Here is a 20,350-nt window from a genome sequence, read left to right as displayed (position 1 = left end):
ATACCTGGCGGGATGGCTGTCGCCTGGACTCCCCCCACGTCCAGAGCGCATGTTAGCTGAATACTTAGATATCAAAAATCTTTGGGCTCTGCTACATGAGGGAGGGGGGCGACTGAAAGAACTATTACCAATACATAGAGTGGCTAGAATAGTGTGGAAGGCAGCGAAACTTTTATGCCCCTTTAATGATATCCCAGCGGAAACTCCTTTATGGTACAATAATGGTATCCCACAGCTACAACAATTATCTGATGCGGATATGTGGCACAACCTAGGATTATGTACAATAGGTGATGTATTCAGAGAGAATGTCTTTGTATCATATACCCAACTAGAGTCCCAATATCAGCTACAGCGAACACACTTCTACAAATTTCTCCAACTGCGACACGCCTTTCAATCCCAGTTCCCAGAGCCTAGACCACCTTTATCATCATACCCTCTGATAGGGATCGTGAAATCACAGGGTCCTGGTGGTATAATATCCACAATCTATTCCTTTCTTATTAGTGCTAAGGTACAAGGTGTTCCCATAAAGGCGATAGCCTCATGGAAGTCACTTATCCCTGAAATAGATGAAGACACAGAGTCAGAGATGTTGGAGTCACACCTGCATGTTTCCCCATCTGTGAATAACAAACTGACCCAACTGTATATTATTCATCAAAGTTACTTGACACCCCTTCGCCTATATAAAATGGGGAGGTTAACGTCCCCGGCATGTCTAAGATGCTCTGCCTGCGGATTTTTGGCACATGATATGGACGTGTAGCTATACTTCATCATTTTGGACAGATGTAGTCGAAACCCTCTCTAAAGTGCTAAGTAAACCTCTCCCTATTACCCCACTAATATGCCTATTTGGTGTTTTGGACAAGGAAATCTGGTCTCATTATGAGCAAATAGTAATCAGAGAAACCTGTTTTATGGCTAGGAAAGCTATTGCACTACGCTGGATGGGAGATAAACCTCCCTCCTGCTCACAGTGGAAAAAACTGGTAAACCAAGTGATTCCCTTTAATAAAATAGTATACAGAAATAGGGGGCGTCCAGAAAAATTTAATAAAGTTTGGGATGCTTGGTGTGACTCCACTCTGACAGCATATTCTGTAACCGAAATGCGACATAATCTTCGATAAATTTGTGAGGCTCAAATATAGGCGGTGTAGACCCTTGGAGAACCATATTAAATGTATACTGAATAAGCTAATTTCGCATCCACCCAGAATGATATGCACGAAAGTAAACGCAAGAGCATGCTTGGTTTGTTTTATTTGTTTAAATGTTTCTGGTTATGTCCTGTTTCTTTACTTGTCATCAGTGATAAGTTGTGCATTATAAGATCTGTACAAAACAATGTCTGCATGCCGCATAGATACAATATACCGACATGTGAGCAAGGATGTATAGCTTTCTCTTTTGTATTATGCATAATATATGTGATTGTAAACAGATACACAACGTGAGGAAGTTTTTACAATTTTATTGTATTAATCTGTACAGTTTTACATATTTTTCAATAAACAGTTTAAAAAAAAAAATGTTGGATTGTCAAAAGAACCAGGAATAACAAAGCTTCATTACATACACCTTATATACCTAATAACTGTTATAGCTGTCTATTTTAGCCTGGGTCTAAAATACAGTAAATTTCCAAACATCCGTTTGTAACTAGGGGTCGTCTGTCAGTCAGGGTCGTCTGTCAGCTCCTATAAAAAACTGAATTGCTAAGCTAAAGTGTATTCTGAAAAGCATTGCCAGCATCATATAAAACAGAAACTTATGTGTGATATATAAATGATACAAGGTCCACAAATGGAAGTGCAGTATAAATAGAAGAGACCGAAGGATATAAAGGGGCTTCAACAAGGAGCATGAGCTCATGCAAGGTAGCTTAAAATAAACACTTATCCTATTTCATGTAGAGGATTTGTTTTAAAGTAGTTGCACCAGAGGTCGCACTAACATTTTTCCAAAAGGGTAAAAATACTCCTCTCACCATTTTTGAGGAGTATTTTTACCCGAGGAGGAGTATGAAAATTTTGGTAATACACCGCACACATAGCACACTGCACAGCACGCACACACACACTGCACAGCACGCACACACACACTGCACAGCACGCACACACACACTGCACAGCACGCACACACACACTGCACAGCACGCACACACACACACTGCACAGCACGCACACACACACACTGCACAGCACGCACACACACACACTGCACAACACGCACACACACACACTGCACAACACGCACACACACACACTGCACAACACGCACACACACACACACTGCACAACACGCACACACACACACTGCACAACACACACACACACACTGCACAGCACGCACACATTCACCCACCCACACACACACCCACCCACTGCACAGCACACACTGCACAGCACCCACCCACTGCACAGCACACACACACACACTGCACAGCACACACACACACACACACACACTGCACAGCACGCACACACACACTGCACAGCACGCACACACACACTGCACAGCACGCACACACACACTGCACAGCACACTGCACAGCACGCACACACACACACACACACACACACTGCACAGCACGCACACACACACACTGCACAGCACGCACACACACACACTGCACAGCACGCACACACACACACTGCACAGCACGCACACACACACACACTGCACAGCACGCACACACACACACTGCACAGCACGCACACACACACACACACTGCACAGCACGCACACACACACACACACACACTGCACAGCACGCACACACACACACACACTGCACGCACACATTCACCCACCCACACACACACTGCACAGCACGCACACATTCACCCACCCGCACACACACTGCACAGCACGCACACATTCACCCACCCACACACTGCACAGCACGCACACACACACACACACTGCACAGCACGCACACACACACACACACACACACACACACACACACACACACTGCACAGCACGCACACACACACACTGCACGCACACACACACACTGCACACACACACACTGCACAGCACACACACATTCACCCACCCACACACTGCACAGCACACACACACACACACACACACACACACTGCATGCACGCACACACACACACACACACACCCACACACTGCACAGCACGCACACACACACACACACACTGCACAGCACCCACCCACACACTGCACAGCACACACACACACTGCACAGCACACACACACACACACGCACACACACACACAATGCACGCTGCACAGCACGCACGCACACACACACACTGCACAGCACGCACACTCACAACACTGCACACTCACCGCTCACAACACAGCACACACTACAACACAGCACAGCACACACTACACAGCACGCGCACACACACACACACACTGCACAGCACACACACATTCACCCACCCACCCACCCACACACTGCACAGCACACACTCACCCACACACTGCACAGCACACACTCACCCACACACTGCACAGCACACACTCACCCACACACTGCACAGCACACATTCACCCACACACTGCACAGCACACATTCACACACACACTGCACAGCACACATTCACACACACACTGCACAGCACACATTCACACACACACTGCACACACACACTGCACACACACACTGCACACACACACACACACACACACACACACACACACACACACACACACACACACACACACACACACACACACACACACTGCACAGCACCCACCCACCCACCCGCACAGCACCCACCCACCCACACTGCACAGCACGCACACTCACAACACTGCACACTCACCGCTCACAACACTGCACACACTACAACACAGCACAGCACACACTACAACACAGCACAGGACACACTACAACACAGCACAGGACACACTACAACACAGCACAGGACACACTACAACACAGCACAGGACACACTACAACACAGCACAGGACACACTACAACACAGCACAGGACACACTACAACACTGCACAGCACACACTACAACACTGCACAGCACACACTACAACACTGCACAGCACACACTACAACACTGCACAGCACACACTACAACACTGCACAGGACACACTACAACACTGCACAGGACACACTACAACACTGCACAGGACACACTACAACACTGCACAGCACACACTACAACACTGCACAGCACACACTACAACACTGCACAGCACACACTACAACACTGCACAGCACACACTACAACACTGCACAGCACACACTACAACACTGCACAGCACACACTACAACACTGCACAGCACACACTACAACACTGCACAGGACACACTACAACACTGCACAGGACACACTACAACACTGCACAGCACACACTACAACACTGCACAGCACACACTACAACACTGCACAGCACACACTACAACACTGCACAGCACACACTACAACACTGCACAGCACACACTACAACACTGCACAGCACACACTACAACACTGCACAGCACACACTACAACACTGCACAGCACACACTACAACACTGCACAGACACTCACAACACTGTACACACTCACCCAGCACTGCTCTAGGTCTCCTCGATCACAAACGCAGGCAGCTGCGGGCAGGTAGAGCGGGACGGGGAGCATCATTTTCGCAGCCCACAAGTCTCCCCCGGGGCCGGTGCACTCACTTCGGGTCTCTCCGGCGCGCCCCTGAAACTGTGTCACGTGTCGCGCTGAGCGGCCCGGCGCGCGCTGCGATCACGCTACTGACTTGTACCTCCTTTGCAGCGCGCGCCGGGCCTCTCAGCCTGCGCGCTACAGGGAATAATTGCCATGCGTAACTTTACGCATGGCAATTATTTTGGGGGGTAATGGCGCCTCATCACGCGTCTATGACGCGTGGTGAGGCGTTAATGCGACCTCTGAGTTGCACTGTGTTTGACCACTTTCCAAGACAAATTATACTTTCAGTCAATTTATTTTTTCAATACGAAATGTTTTCAATAAGTGCACTTCATATGCCGCATATTTCGATATGTAGAAAAGAACTCCACCTTCAACAAACAACCATCTCATTTTGACAAAATTTTGGGCAGCTCAAAAAGTCAAAGAAGGCAAAATAATGTTTGGGGTAGGTGTTAATGTGCATCACATACTCTTTCTGACCACCCAATGACAAAAGATTTCAGCAGAATCTGCAGAAATCTGATGTCACTGCAGCTCCTTCTGCTCCGACGCTAAACACGGGAGAAAGACCGGGTCTCCGGCTGTTAGACATTGCATTCTCCCTTCAATGCATAGCACTGAAGTAGTGCTACACAGTGAATAGCAAAATGGACATTTCTGGCTACCCCTTTCATCTCTATGGAGCTGACTGAGATTGCTGTGCACTACACTCGTCAATCTTCATCAGCTCCATAGAGAATACTTATATAAAGAAAATATACTTTCCTGAAAACCGTAAGATGTGAGGAGTTCATACATAACCCACATGTGTATATTTACCAAAACATGTAACAAAGGGAACGTTAGCTTCACACATTTATTATATGCCCCCTTACACAAATGGTAACACAAATAAATAACTATGCATAAAACAAGCTTGAGATAAGTCATGTTTAGATGTGCGGCATTGAAATAGCCGCACAATAACAGAACCCTCTGTGCATGAACATCATAACATAGGTATAAATAATGGAGGGATGGCATGAAATAAAAACTATTCAGGAACGTGTGTGTGATAAAACTGTATGGACATGTTCTGGGTAGCAGTGTTATTATATGTAGCCACATTAGGTGAAGAGGATCGAATATTCGTTGTTTCAATTTTTGTAAAAAAACATCAGGAAATACAAGGCAATCAGAGAGCAAGCGTGTTCTCAGATTGTTCTGGATAGGAGAGGGTTAAAAACCATGAACATTTGTTGATACTATCCCTTATAATTCAGTAACATATTTAGTCAATATTTACATTATCTGTGATGTACAAGCAACTTCTGTGTGCAGCATCCTCCAAATTCTCCCTGATGTGTGAGGGTGTGTGTGTGAGGGTGAGTGTGAGTGTGGAGTCATTGGGCTATATCTGTTCATATAAATCTAAGATTGTAAAAGATAAAAAGCCAATGAATTTAACATATGTGGAGTAATTCTTACCTGATGGCCGCATTTAAGGCACAGCCATACATCAACTGGAGAAGCAAACTCTCCATCCTTCGTCCTTCTCTCCTTCATGCATTCTGTGCAGGCTGCCCACACATTTTGGGACACAGCCTTCTTGACCTGAGTTACATTCACTGCTTGGCTCACATGATGGCAGGTAAGGCCTGAAAGTAAACAAGATATTCAGGAGCCTTCCAGAAAAGCTTTAGCACACCTGAAAGCACAATTTGTATACTCCAGGAACTGATGATTGATGTGGTTGACGGGTAAAAGCAAATGAATGTACTCTTATTAGCATTTTTCTTATTTCAGGTTAACCAGCAACAGGATTTATGGGGAAGTAGCAAAGGGTTTGTATCAAGAAGTTATTCTGTAAAACCAGCAAGAGCAATGTAGAGTACCTTGTTAATAGGCAATGATTTTAAGACAACAGCTAAAAGACAGCTACGTCTGATATAGCAAGCCACCACCAACAGTAAATCTTCAATACACTTAAACATAAGGTAGAGGTAGAATTCAAGGGTATATTCCTTCTGTGATAATGAAGAAGTACTCATAACTTGTTCATTCAGCCTATAAAAAGGTGGAAGATGCCATGCTGAAGACGTTTTAAAACTTAAATCTAATAAAACAAAATCACAGTGAAACTAAAGATCTCTAAAGAACTCTAAGACTATGCCAACGCTAACCAGAAAGGATAACTTTAGTGATGCCAAACCAGAAATATCAATGTAATACCACCCAATAGCCAGAGAAATTGGAAACAGGTGCTGGCTAATCTAAAGCTATCCAATATAATATACATAACAAATTATAAGGTTATGGAGACTGAGAAGAGAAAAGCCTTGACACGCATTTCGCTATTACAGCTTCACCAGGAGGTAAGATAGACATACATGGGAAGGAAAGGCTTTAAATATCTCATTGGCGCTTCTGAGATGTGACAACTGCTGTCACGCATATGGTGTTTGAATGGAACAAGAACCAAGTCCATCCCATTAAAAAACGCTAAGCATTTAAACAGCGCTTTGCCATGATGTGCACTTGGTACAGAGACATGTACCTGTAACCTTGGGATCCAGTAAACTGGAAGCAGCCAAGTCAGGCAGCTAAGATAAGAACAGACAGTGATCCGACACCTTTCAATATATAGTATGACAAGAATAAATAAAGAGTATGAATTAAAAATTAGCATCAAAAAATATACATAACACCAATATAATTTAGGTGCACAGTCCATGATGAGGATAATATGAGTGAAGTTATGACAGGTATCAAAAAAAGAAAAGAAAAAAACTTTCACCACACCAATAATATCATCTGAGGAATCTTCATCAGGAGGGCAATTAGTCCTCCTACTCCTCCTAGTCTTCTCTGCTGCTCCCAGTGAAGATGGCTCCTTTACCCTCATCGGAATCTAGAAGGAGAAACAGAGAATATATATAGTAATCACACATCTAGATCTGATGCTCCACACATCATTCTTTCTAGAAGAAGCACCGAATTAAGGTGCCAAACTCATGGTCTTTTCTTATTGTGCACCTTCGATTAAACGGATTCTACCGTGACAAAACGGATCTTGCCAGCGCCACTTGTAAACATCCTTTTTTCTTAATCGTAGTACGTCATATGTCGTCATATGTGTCTTGGTACATCATTTAATGTTAGTTGAGCAGTGATATATTGATTTATAGTTTGAAGAGGGTCAACATATTTTCCAGAAAGGAAACCTTCACTTCCTATGTAGCCGCGTGCACGGTAAGCGCCGAGCGCGTACCTCCCTGCGCCGGCCATAAAGTTTAAAAAGTATTTTAAACCGCGATACTGCGGTTTAAAACACTAACAAAAATAAGCTCCGGCACCAGGTCACCCTGAGCTGGTGCCCGGTATTTCCATCAGAAACCTGCCACTACAAGTGGTAGGTTTCCTTTAAAGTTATTTACTGTCATAATAAACAGTAACAGTATAACAGCAAACTATATACTGTAGTCCAAAGAGCAATGGAAATAGTATACATTTATATATACATGTGTTACATAGATCCTATATAAGTGGCTGTTAAAAAAGATTGAAAAGAGGATTAGGCACTAGGAAAGTGTTCATGAATAGCCACTGATACCTCCGGGTCACACCAAACTGAATTACAGGTCTGCTCATTTCTATTCATAAAAGTTTAATTGCATATTTAGAGGATGACCAGGGAAATTGATGCAGATTACTGCAGAATGGCTGCGGATTTACACCATTGGTAAGTAAACACAAATCCACATGAAAATATTCAAATACAAAAGAGAATTTACTGTGCACAAATCCCCACGCCAATTTATACTTTATGACTAGGAAGCCAAGTCCAAGCCAGCCACAACATAAAGTCAGCACAGAACCATAGAGCTGTACTAGTTATGATGTTTACAGCATCTTAAATTGCAATGTTGTCAGGAGCCATGACTAAAACGCGGATCATAGCAAGGTCCAGCCCACACATGAATAACTAAACATCCAGGTAAAGACAAATACTGCTGTATAATATATACCAGGGAATTTTTGGACATGCTCAGCATGTTCTCCAGTGAAGCTCCCAGTGTACATGTCCATAGACCTATAATGTCATCATATACAGACACTATTATTATTATGGGTCCTCCGGTTTCCTCCCATACTCCAAAACAGGTTGTTTAGATTGTGATCCCATATGGACAGGGACTGATTTGGCAAGCTCTGTGTAGCTCTAAGTAATCTGTGCGCACTATGTAAATAAAGAAATAATAATAATGTGACACCTTTAATCACATAACGGTACACACTACCAAAGTTCTGCCTTTAGAAGGTAAAAAAGTGGACATTAGTATGCTGACAGCCACATCTGACTAATGCCCCTGCACTGTGCAGTATACAGAATCAATACAAGCAATTAGTACCACTGACTCAATACTTTACATTTTCGCTCTCCCTACACCATCAGATAGGGATCAACGCCTGGGGCTCCACACCAGGGACCCAGTAGATGACCCTACACTTGGGTTTATCAGACTATTTACTACACCCCAAGGGATGCTCCTCTACATTGGAGACCCCATGTTTTATTGATTCCACCGCAATCCCTCTGAAGAACCTACAGCAGGAAGAAACGCGTCAGGGAAGGGGAATGCAGGGTGTTTTTTTTTTTTGTTTTTTTTTCTAAACTAGGGCAAGTTATTGGGACTGCCCTTGTCAGGGCGGGAGCTAATCACACCTGGGGACAGGGACAGTTGTAGCCTTGTTACAGTTCGTGACGTTTTTGGATCTAACATATACAGGTATGTCCTTTACCATCTTAATGCTCCCGTCAATACACGTACTTTGGAAACAGCACAGCTGACCACTGGACACAACTACAGACCATTACCAGTTGTGGTAAGAACCATCTTTTATTTCCTCTTTGCAAGGTATTTTTTGGATGGTATGGTGCATGGCACCGTGATTTGCAGGTACGTGGTATCCCCATTGTTTGATCCACAACCGTTGGGGGTTGTGGTGATCAGTATAGTCGCCTAGGTCGGCGTCTATAGTACGGATTTTTGTTGTTGTTTTTAGAATTCACAACCTGTGACCTTTGTATATTTTAAGGTATATCTAATAAAAATATAAGTTTTAGTTCGCAGCCATGCTGATAAATTTTGCTCTCCGCAAGTAAATAATTTTGTGCAAAAATTTCTTCCATAAAACCTTTCATCTTGCAATCAGCAAAAACATGGCAAAAAAACTTTAGGGTACTCATCTTAATCCACAAGTCCATAAATGTTAAATATTGTGCAGTATTCAGTCCATAAAATCCATACTTGTACATATAAAGTATTTTTGGACCTGGTGATAATTGTAATCTAGGAGCCACTGCCTGCATTGTCCTGAGAGCTAAAGTGTAATGGGGAGGTGGCGATGACATTGGGGACATGATTTTATGGACTGAATATTGAGCATGTGAGAAGAGCCCACAAGATATCATGTAGCACACTTGGTCTCCCCCTGCATTGTAAAGGGTTAATACATAGCATACATGGGTATGCTGCCGATTAGATTTTATTTTATGGAGACTTCATAAAACTTTATGGGCCTGTGTTTCTGCAGTGTGTAGCAATATATGTGGCTATATGAAACCCCCCATATACACAACATAACTACGATCTGTGTACACAGCTCTCTGCGCATAACACGCTGTGATTCGTGTGGTAACGGGGACACGTGACTACAAGATGCCCAGTGGGTGATATATGGGCACACAGCGCCTACTTACAGCACAGGCTGCCGTCCGGTAATAAGTGGGGACCCTGCTCTTAGCAGAGCTCCTCTACCACCCACGTGTCTCCGGAGAAGCGCCTGCAGCAATAACACAGTACGGAAGCCTGAAGGTACCACGTTCCTCAGGCTGGAGCTCAATCTCGCTTTGCCATTTGGCGCTGGGAGAAGCCAGTAATGAGCATAGCGCTGCAGGCCGCCTCTATATACCATAGCAATGCGTATAACACATGTATACTTCCATGTGAGGGAGGGAGCGCGCTTATTTCCGGAGCTCTCCCCTCCCTCTGGATCAGGACATTTCCGCCCTCATCTCGGTGGAGGTGACTTTAGTGACCGGCAGGATGGCCGCCAGACTCGGGCTCTTGTGTGTAGCACTGCGGTGTGCCCGGGGCACGGTGCGGAGGGCGGCTGGGCAGGGTGAGATCTCTTACATATCATAAATGCATGACCAGGCACAGCTCCTCTGGGTGATATGAGAGGGTTACATACAGGCTAATGTCACTCTGTGACCTGACTGGCTCCATGTCACCTATGACTGGCTGTCACAGACATGACGAGTCACATTACACAGGAGGCTTATTCACAACCGTCTGTGTGTCCATACTGGGTGACATTTTATATTGAAGTCTTTTCTCAAATCAGAATGTAAAGTTGTACTTGCTCTGCTGTGGTCAGAGGTAACACATGTCCAATGCCTACGGAATCTATGAATACTGCACTCTGTGACCTTGGGCTGTATTCACACAGCAATAATCTGGTCAGCGTTTTTGTGACTAGGCCAGAACAGGGACCAGTCTTCTAGTGTAAGGAATGAAAACATTGCAATTCCTGGTGCACGACCAAAGTGTAGTTGAATGGAAACTTGCTGCCCACTAGCAGGAAAAAAATGTGTAATAAGACGCATGAAATTGTATTCTAAGCCCGTATCAGAAGATAATTATTCCAGAGCAGGCTCCTAAGTCTTCCAAAATCTATCCTTTATTTGTAATACAGCATGTAGTACATCGGCTAAAACGCAAGTAGCGCTCCACAAGTTTCAGCTAAAAGTCATAGTCCAGAACAATCCTGATCATATAAGGACACAGGGGAGATGTACTATACACCTGCGCTGCGCCCCCGCATCCCACTCCAGAGGTCTAATCTGGACCCCTATGCTCCCCCTCCACACCCACATGGCGTGGATGTAGTTTAGTCGCTGTGAGAATTGCAAATGTTTACATCCTATCCAGTGTGCTGCTACTATTACTACCACAGATAAGCTGCCAGCTACACACAACAGAGTTGTTGATGCACACTGTCACATTCTTTTACACTACTAAGCTAAAAGCCCACTCAGGTAGGATATGAAAAAATCTTTACTACAGCTCTGCGAGATACAGTGCTGAAGATGCAAAGATACGTTTTGAAATTGGATCTTTATCTGCAGCGCCCATAGCCTGACTATGTCTTTAACTAGCTGTATCTCTGTTTCTATAGCTCACTGAACCACCATGCGCTACCTACTAAAGAGCTCATTGCACATCACTTTTTGCTGGCACTAATCGCAGCATTTTACCTGCTAGCTGTCGCAGTCAACTGCAGCACATAATGGTTCTTCCCATATCTATCTATCTCCTATTTATCTCATATCTATCGTATGTATGTATCTATCTATCTATGTATATCCTATCTATATCATATCTATCTATCTACCTACCTAAGTAAAACTCCAGCACAGCACATGAGGGCACAGCTTGAAGACTTGGAGAGAGTCTCCTGCCATTTCCTTGTGTGAGGTGATGGGGGAGGGGGGGCTGTGGATTATTAGTTTACATACAAGTGTAGGGAAAGCTGAGGAGAGATAAGAATGTAGGTGCTTGGTCACTACATTAGTTAGGGCTTCTCCCTGCAAATGAGTGAGTGCTGGGGCAGTGAGACATGAGGTGATCAGCTGGCTGCAGGGAGAGAGATGGGGGCGTATCTCTCCGTAGTCTCTGCTCCTTTCTGAAGACCAAATGTCCATATACCAAATATCAAAAGTTTTTTGAAATGACGGTTACCCTTTAACAATATCCAGAAGTCCATTTGTAACTAGGGGTCATCTATAAGTCTGGTGTTCTTAAGTAGGGGACCTTCTGTATAAGTAAAATCCTAAACACGGTAGGTATTTCCACATCCCAAAATGTCCGATACATATCAAAATGTTACAAAAAGATTACCGTATATACTCGAGTATAAGCCGACGCGAGTATAAGCCAAGGCCCCTAATTTTACCACAAACAACCGGGAAAACCTATTGACTCGAGTATAAGCCGAGGGTGAGAAATGCATTGGTCACAGCCTCCCCCCCCCCCAGTATATAGCCAGCAGCCCCCTGTAGTACATAGCCGCCAGCCAGCCCCCAGTAGTGCATAGCCTGTCAGGCCCTGCCCCCAGTAGTGCATAGCCTGTCAGGCCCTGCCCCCAGTAGTGCATAGCCTGTCAGGCCCTGCCCCCAGTAGTGCATAGCCTGTCAGGCCCTGCCCCCAGTAGTGCATAGCCTGTCAGGCCCTGCCCCCAGTAGTGCATAGCCTGTCAGGCCCTGCCCCCAGTAGTGCATAGCCTGTCAGGCCCTGCCCCCAGTAGTGCATAGCCTGTCAGGCCCTGCCCCCAGTAGTGCATAGCCTGTCAGGCCCTGCCCCCAGTAGTGCATAGCCTGTCAGGCCCTGCCCCCAGTAGTGCATAGCCTGTCAGGCCCTGCCCCCAGTAGTGCATAGCCTGTCAGGCCCTGCCCCCAGTAGTGCATAGCCTGTCAGGCCCTGCCCCCAGTAGTGCATAGCCTGTCAGGCCCTGCCCCCAGTAGTGCATAGCCTGTCAGGCCCTGCCCCCAGTAGTGCATAGCCTGTCAGGCCCTGACCAAGTATTTAGCCACCAGCCCCTGTGCCCTGTTATGGAGCCGGACAGTTAATAAAAAAAAAATTAAAAATCTAAACTCACCTTTTCGGCGGCGGCGCGAGTCTTCTATCCGATCCCTCTGACGTCAGCCGCAGCGCTGACATCACAGTGTGTGCCGGCTGCCGGCACACACAATACGATCGCGGCGCCGGCTGAAGTCAGTGACTCTGACATTGCACTGACCTGGTGCCGCAGCCAGAGGGATCGCATAGAAGACTCGCGCGGCCGCTGGAAAGGTGAGTTTAGATTTTTTTTTTCCTTAGTTTTTTGACTCGAGTATAAGCCGAGTTAGTGTTTTTCAGCACATTTTTTGTGCTGAAAAACTCGGCTTATACTCGAGTATATACAGTATTCCCAACAGTGAACCACGTAACAAAAAATAGCGCCCAAATGTCTGCATCCATCTTTTTCGCCATTTCGCAACACAAAAAAATTGATCACAATCATTCCTAAAGTGTTGAAAAGGTCATAGAGACCCAAAAATGGTATCAATGAAAACGTCACTTGCACACAGCTGTGTACATTGTAGTATGAAAAAGTTATTGGTGTTAGCATATGGCAAAAATTTGTACAAAGATTCACTTTTTTTTTTTTTTAGTAATAAGACATAATTTAAAAAAAAGCTTACCAACCCAAAGAATGAAGGGGATGTGTTATTTGTACCACACAGGAAAAGATGTAAAAACAAAGGAATATGGCACAACTGTGGGGGGGTTTTTTTGTTTTGTTTTTTTTGTCAATTCTATCCCATTTGGGATTTTCCAGTTTCCCTGTACAGTACAATGAACAAAAAATAAAATGGTGCCATTAAAAAGCACAATTTGTCCTGCTGATAGCAAGCCCTCCTATGTCTCTGTAAGCGGAAAAATAAAACCAACAAAAGATATAGCTTTTGGAAAGCACAGAGCAAACATGGAAAAGGGCCTGGTAAGGAAGTGGTTAATGGGTAATAGGCAAGTTTTACATGGGAATGCTAAAAAAAGATTCCCATCTTCTCCTAGACTCTAGAATATATCTGAAGTTGTTTTGTGCTCTTTATCACAGGTCTGAGGCCACAATGGCTTGCTGTCCGCAGCTTTTCTGACAACTATGGTACATCCATCAATTATGAAGAACTGAAAGACTTGCTGAAAAATGAGAGTGTTTTAGTCGTAGACGTTCGGGAGCCATGGGAAGTCAAAGAATATGGAATTATTAAGGGATCACTGCACATCCCATGTAAGTAATGGGAGCTATTGGGAAGATTTGATTTTAGTTACGAGCAGAGCACTAGAAGTGCATCTCCACACCTCTTTGTATGCTGACTGACAGGTAAGAGCATACCAGTCAGCTTGTCAGTGACCATGCCAGGGGACAATGGAGGCACATCAATACAATTGGATGCGAAGATATAAACGGCAGTCAAAATTTTTTTTGCAGCCCATTACAGCTGCATTGCAAATGTATCTTTCTGCTTTCTGTAAGCATTTGCATTACAATATAATTGTGTGTTATAACTTACCTTGCATACTGAGAGAATACTCTGTGTAGTCTTAGGGGTTGAGTTTTGGTTTGGAAACATTTCAGAAAACATGTGACTTGTCTGTGCTGCAGACTGCTCAGCTCCTAGCCCCCACATATTTGCACCTCTACAGCTCCTCCTCCCCACTGATGTCAGCTCACCAGGCTAGAAGCAGGAGGGAGGAGCTGTACAGGAGCACAAAGGTGGGGGCTTAGAGGTGAGAAGTGAACAGCACAAATGAGTGACATGTTGTTTTTTGAAATGCATCCAAATGAAAGCCCAACCTCTGGGACTAAACAGATGATTCTGTCAGGGTGCAAGGTAAGTTATAACACACAATTATATTGTAATGCAGGGGTCCCCAAACTTTTTACATAGGTGGCCGGTCACTGTCCCTCTCAGACCGTTGGAGGGCCGGACTGAAGTTTAAAAATATAAGAAATTCCTTGAAAACACAGCGCTAGCAGTACATGCGACCGCATCCGTAATACACTGGGCCCTCTCAATTAATTATTTAATATACTGCATCCCTTTGTGAACTATTTTATGCTGCCCCTCATAATTAATTATATCCTATGCTGCCCTTTATGAGGGGCAGCATAGGAAATAATTAATTATGAGGGGCAGCATAGGAAATAATTCATTATAATTACTTATTTCCTATGCTGCCCTTTCATAATTATTCCCTATGCTCCACCTCCATTATTATTTTCTATAATGGCCCCATAATTCATTGTTTCATATATTAGGGCCGCCACAATCTTTCTACTGCTGTTTAAAAAAAAATAAAAACCCTGTACTTACCTCTGGCTCTCGCATCTTCTGGCTGCTGCCGGACAGGAAGGGGTGTGCGGCGTGACGTAATCACGCGGCCACGCATCCAGGTTCAAGGAGCGATGTGCGCCAGGGTTGTCTTCCGGCCACATCGCTCCACCTGCAATAATAGTGCTCATGCGGCCGTTTCCGGCCGCATCGAGCACTATTCAGTGACAGGCAGGAGCTTCCTGTCCGGACGGACGGAGGCCCCTGCCCGACTGCCGCAGGCCGTGGCCTAATCACTGACTCTATTGAAGCGCCAGCCCGGGGGCCCCCAAATAACGGATCCGGGGGCTCGGCGCTTGATGGGATGGGGGCCGGATAGAAACGGTCCGTGGGCTGCAAGTGGCCCGCACGCCATAGTTTGGGGACCCCTGTTGTAATGCAAATGCTTAGAGAAAGTAGAAAGGCATATTTGCACTGCAGCTGTAATAGGCTTCCGTAACCTGTCTTGAAAATGGGTCTCCAGGTGACAGGTTCCCTTTAACTATATGCTGCTATACAAATATGAGATGTGGTACATCCTTTTTCTTCCAAAAAGCTCAAAAATGGCCTTCACGGCAACAGAAAAATATAAATTCTAAATCTGATGTGCGGTGGTGTCTTTTCATTTACTGAAAGTCAAGCAACTCTCTTAGTAATCGTTATGTAGTTGGTTATATTTATGAATCTCCTCAGTATCCAGTCTGCCTGCAGGTCAATCTATCTGGATGCTAACTACTTCCACAGTACGAGATAGAATTTAACAGTGTTTTAAAATGACAATACCCCTCCCCTTGACATGTTTCACTGCTACGGTATTAACTATCTGCTGTTTTTTGTTTTGTTTTTTTACTTAGTTGGAGATCTTGTGTCTGCGCTTCAAATGACCCCAACAGATTTTGAGAAGAAATATGAAAAGAAGATGCCTGAGAAATCCAACACCTTGGTATTTTCTTGTCTTGCTGGGATTCGAAGTAGCAAGGCTTTAGATGTAGCAACCAAACTTGGCTACAATAGGTATGTAGATCTTTCTGTTGCATTATGCTGCTATAAGATGTATACAAACATCATTTCTGTCAAAGAGAACTAGTATTCTCGAAAGCTCACCATCAAATATACTTAGTTAGCCTCAAAAAGGTATCACCTGACAGTACAAATCTACACTACTAATAAGATGTATACGTTATATGGGTATTACCAGCTACTGACTCTTATAATTGATAATTAGATGAATATGTCTCCTTATTGCAAGACACATGCCTCTAGTCATCATTCTGCAGAAGAGAAGCACTACATGGCAATCGTAGGTAATGCATGGTACTGCTTTCTTGAAAAATAGGCTTGGAGCAGGAAGGGACAGAGATGCCTTGGCCCACAAAATTTACTATAGCCTGCACCAGGTAATAATCCATTTCTGCACCAGTCTGGACCTGGCATAAAATTTATTCGATGATGAGTCCACAAAAAACTAGTTCTCTGCTCCTCATGTTCTTCTGTAGAATTGGAACAGTTGGAGACCAGCCCCCCTCTGTGTTGCGAACACGTATACAAAACTTGATACAAACTTTTTAGGAAACACATATACAAATAAATACGTGTGATGATAGGTTAGAACACGTTCATTGCCTTTGTACTATATTATGGATGATTAAATAAAGTAGCTTTTATTATCATTGCATTTAGATTTGGGACCATTGCAGTGGTGAGCCGGATCCAAGTTTTCCATGCTTTAGTAACATTGCTACTCTAGTTATGGAGCTGATAATATCTTAAGATCAGTTACCTTCCAATTAGCTTCTCAGGGGAGGGTATACTCACTGTTCTAATAGTGCAGCTTTCTATTCAGCTCCAAAACATTTTAAGATTTCTAGCTAAAGCCGTAATTGGAAGTGGTAGACTGCCAGTGTTTCAATGCACTTCAGGCAGGGCATCAAAAATTGCATGCCCCATGGAAGCTCTGCTGTTAACTGTTTTTTTTATTTTATTTTTTTTTAATTATTATTAAAGATTTTCACAAATAGTATTAAATTACTATTTAACCTAGGGTGATTAAGGAATTATGTGTCCTATAGACACAAGGTACTACACCCATTATGGAGAGCATAGGCTAGCTACAGCACTTCCAAACACTGGGGCTCCCTATAATTCATGAGACGTGTGTGCCTCGCAGAATTGTGTGCATCTTTGGGGTCTAAAATTCAAATCGGCAAATTTGGAACAAGGAAACAAACATACAGCTAAAAATATATAAAACTCACACCCGAAACTGGTATCTTCCTCAGTATTCTCATACAACCAAATTCACACCATTGTTGGGAGATTAAGTTACACTCTCTGGTTTAGGAAACTGAAGATGGAAGGTGAACAGAAGGTCTTGCATTCGCCTTCCATTCCCAATATGGGGAATGCCATGTACAGAAGGGTAGCTTCCATTACTGCTCTGTTATAAATGTATTCTGTAACAAGACCTGCCAAAAGCTAGTGTGAACTAACTAACCTAACTTGGGAGAGACAAGACAGAAGATGGGGGTACAGTTAAATCAGTTGGTACCAGCAGAATCACAAAAATAACTAGTGATGGGGATCAAAAATACCTGCTTAAGTAAAGGGTGGTCAATATTGGCTAACTCGCTAAGAGGGATGATGTAAAAAGAAGCTGAGGATGCCCAGAATAAGTGGGGAATTTGGTGTCCATTTAACCATTTTCCTTTGTTCTTTTAGAGTACACAACTATGCAGGAGGATTTGAAGATTGGACAAGGCATGAATCGCCAGAAAAACTATCCTGAACTCAAGCCACATCTGCAACAGTGCACAATATATTTGCCATGAAGTTGTTACATAGCATGAAGCAATAACTTGTAGGACTGTTTCCATGTGCCATCATCATTTTATCCTAAAAAGAGGAATTGGATACCATGAGAGGTACCTAGAGAAAACTTCTCTCATGGAGATGAAAGAAAGATGAAACATAGCTTTGTGAAAATCCTTTTCGGTTGGGGACACACTGGGAGTTTTCCCTTTTTGTTACTTTGGTGAAAAAAAAACCTCCCAGTGTTTCTCTAGTCTAGGAATATGTCCACATATATATATATATATACTGATACACTGCAGATTTTTTTTCTTATCAGGATGTATAGAATTGATTCATGGGTTTCTCCCTATGCACTGCAAAGCGTAAAATGTTTATCAATTTGCTGATTTATAATCCACACCACAGATTAATGAATACTGAAGGTTTTTTTTTTTTTTCTTTTTGCACCGAATTTCTTATCTTTGTAAAACGCTAATTCCACAAATGCTCAATGCTCAAAGGGTTTGTTTTGATGCACAAACAAAATTAAACCATTCCAAAACTATTTTTATGGTGAAGTGCTCTGCATTCTCCTGATCTTTAGACAAACGTGTAAGAAATAGTTTTCCTAGTATGGAGGTACTTCATGGAAACATTTGCACAATAGTTGAACTGGTTTCCTATCAAGAATACAAAGATGTAAAACTGTGAGACTACAGAAAATACAAACCTGATATCAGCACTTACAGTAGTACAGCAGCGACTATGCCACATAAAAGTAAACCATCTAGCATAACTATCTGGCTGGAAAATTCATTTCATTACTTACCATTTCCAAGATCTCTGCTTGCAGCCAGTATTGTCCTCTATCATTGAATGTTTATATTAGTCATGTGAAGTTCATACATTCACAAAGCTACTTGAAAGATCTCAAATGTTGTGAGAAATTTTAAAACTGTAGTATTGTACAGTATGACTTCATTTCTGGTCAGGAAACTCTGTCCTTATGTGGCCTGACCACCTGAAGCAAAGTCTCAGCATCATGGACCATGTTTTCTGAAATGCTCCAGATGGGATAAATAATAATGTGACCCAAAAACTCATTTCATGTAATGCACTGAAGATGTCCTGGCATGATGCAATGAGGTTATGTGCCTTAAAATGTACTGTAATTCTATGTTAGATTGGACCAAGGTTTAGTATGTTTGTATAACTTTTACATTACTATTGTTTTCATTTCACCAAATAACAATACAACAAACGTTTCTAGAATGACTTTTATTGTTTGGACTCATGAACCTATGATGTATAAATGTCTATTTTAGAGTATCCATGTAATTCATGTACTATGTTACAATTTATATACACTTGCATACCAGGCTATTTTTCCATTAACTAATGTTACTTAGATTCCTCATTTCCCCCTAGTTTTCACAGCTGATCATTTTAAACACTATTTTTCTATCAGTGAAATTCACAATACAGATTTACCCTGAAAATTTCTGCCAATTCGTGTAACATGAGGGTTCATAAATCTCGGAAAGTACAATAAAGACACTTTGAAAGTGGAGTTGTTATGGTTTCATCCTTTAACACTACAAGTATTTGCAGATACTATGTAAGGCTAGATTCACACATTGTATACTGTGCAAAACACCGCATGAAAAATCCTGCTGAGCGACGTACAGTGTGGAGTAGTATTTGGTCAGGCACCAATTCTGCTTCTCCCACTTAAAAAATCCAGAAAATCACATTGTCTGTCAAAGAATGTATTTGCAAATTATGGTGGAAAATAAGTATTTGGTCAATAACAAGTTCATCTCAATACTTTTTTTTTTTTTTTAATAAATATATGCTTTATTTAATATCCATATCTAAAAAAATATATACTACATTTATGAATTACATCCTATAT

At 43.1% G+C, this 20,350-nt stretch overlaps 2 protein-coding genes across 6 annotated transcripts in view; one reads left to right on the top strand and one right to left on the bottom strand.

Moving 5' to 3' along the window:
• The window catches only part of USP45 (ubiquitin specific peptidase 45), a 91,482-nt gene extending 80,868 nt beyond the window's left edge, over positions 1 to 10,614 (bottom strand). For 2 of the 5 annotated variants that reach the window (XM_072141907.1, XM_072141908.1), the window contains exons 1-3: positions 10,426 to 10,613; positions 7,464 to 7,572; positions 6,150 to 6,319 (exon numbers count right to left, since the gene is read on the bottom strand). In XM_072141907.1, coding sequence (XP_071998008.1) covers positions 6,150 to 6,319; positions 7,464 to 7,566 — 273 coding nt within the window. In that variant the 5' untranslated portion in view covers positions 7,567 to 7,572; positions 10,426 to 10,613. Of the gene's footprint in view, positions 1 to 6,149; positions 6,320 to 7,463; positions 7,573 to 10,425 lie in introns of those variants that run through there. The other 3 variants (XM_072141911.1, XM_072141909.1, XM_072141912.1) reach the window with 3 other exon arrangements.
• Positions 10,615 to 10,625: 11 nt separating this feature from the next.
• On the top strand, positions 10,626 to 20,005 carry TSTD1 (thiosulfate sulfurtransferase like domain containing 1). The gene is made up of 4 exons (XM_072141913.1): positions 10,626 to 10,847; positions 14,388 to 14,561; positions 16,500 to 16,659; positions 18,364 to 20,005. Exons 1-4 carry the CDS (start codon positions 10,772 to 10,774, stop codon positions 18,428 to 18,430), a joined length of 477 nt encoding a protein of 158 aa, XP_071998014.1. The 5' UTR covers positions 10,626 to 10,771; the 3' UTR covers positions 18,431 to 20,005.
• The last annotated feature ends 345 nt before the right edge of the window (positions 20,006 to 20,350 follow it).

This window comes from Engystomops pustulosus, chromosome 3 (genome assembly GCF_040894005.1).
Source record: "Engystomops pustulosus chromosome 3, aEngPut4.maternal, whole genome shotgun sequence".
Taxonomy (NCBI): Eukaryota; Metazoa; Chordata; class Amphibia; order Anura; family Leptodactylidae; genus Engystomops; species Engystomops pustulosus.
This window is presented reverse-complemented; position numbering and strand designations above follow the sequence as displayed.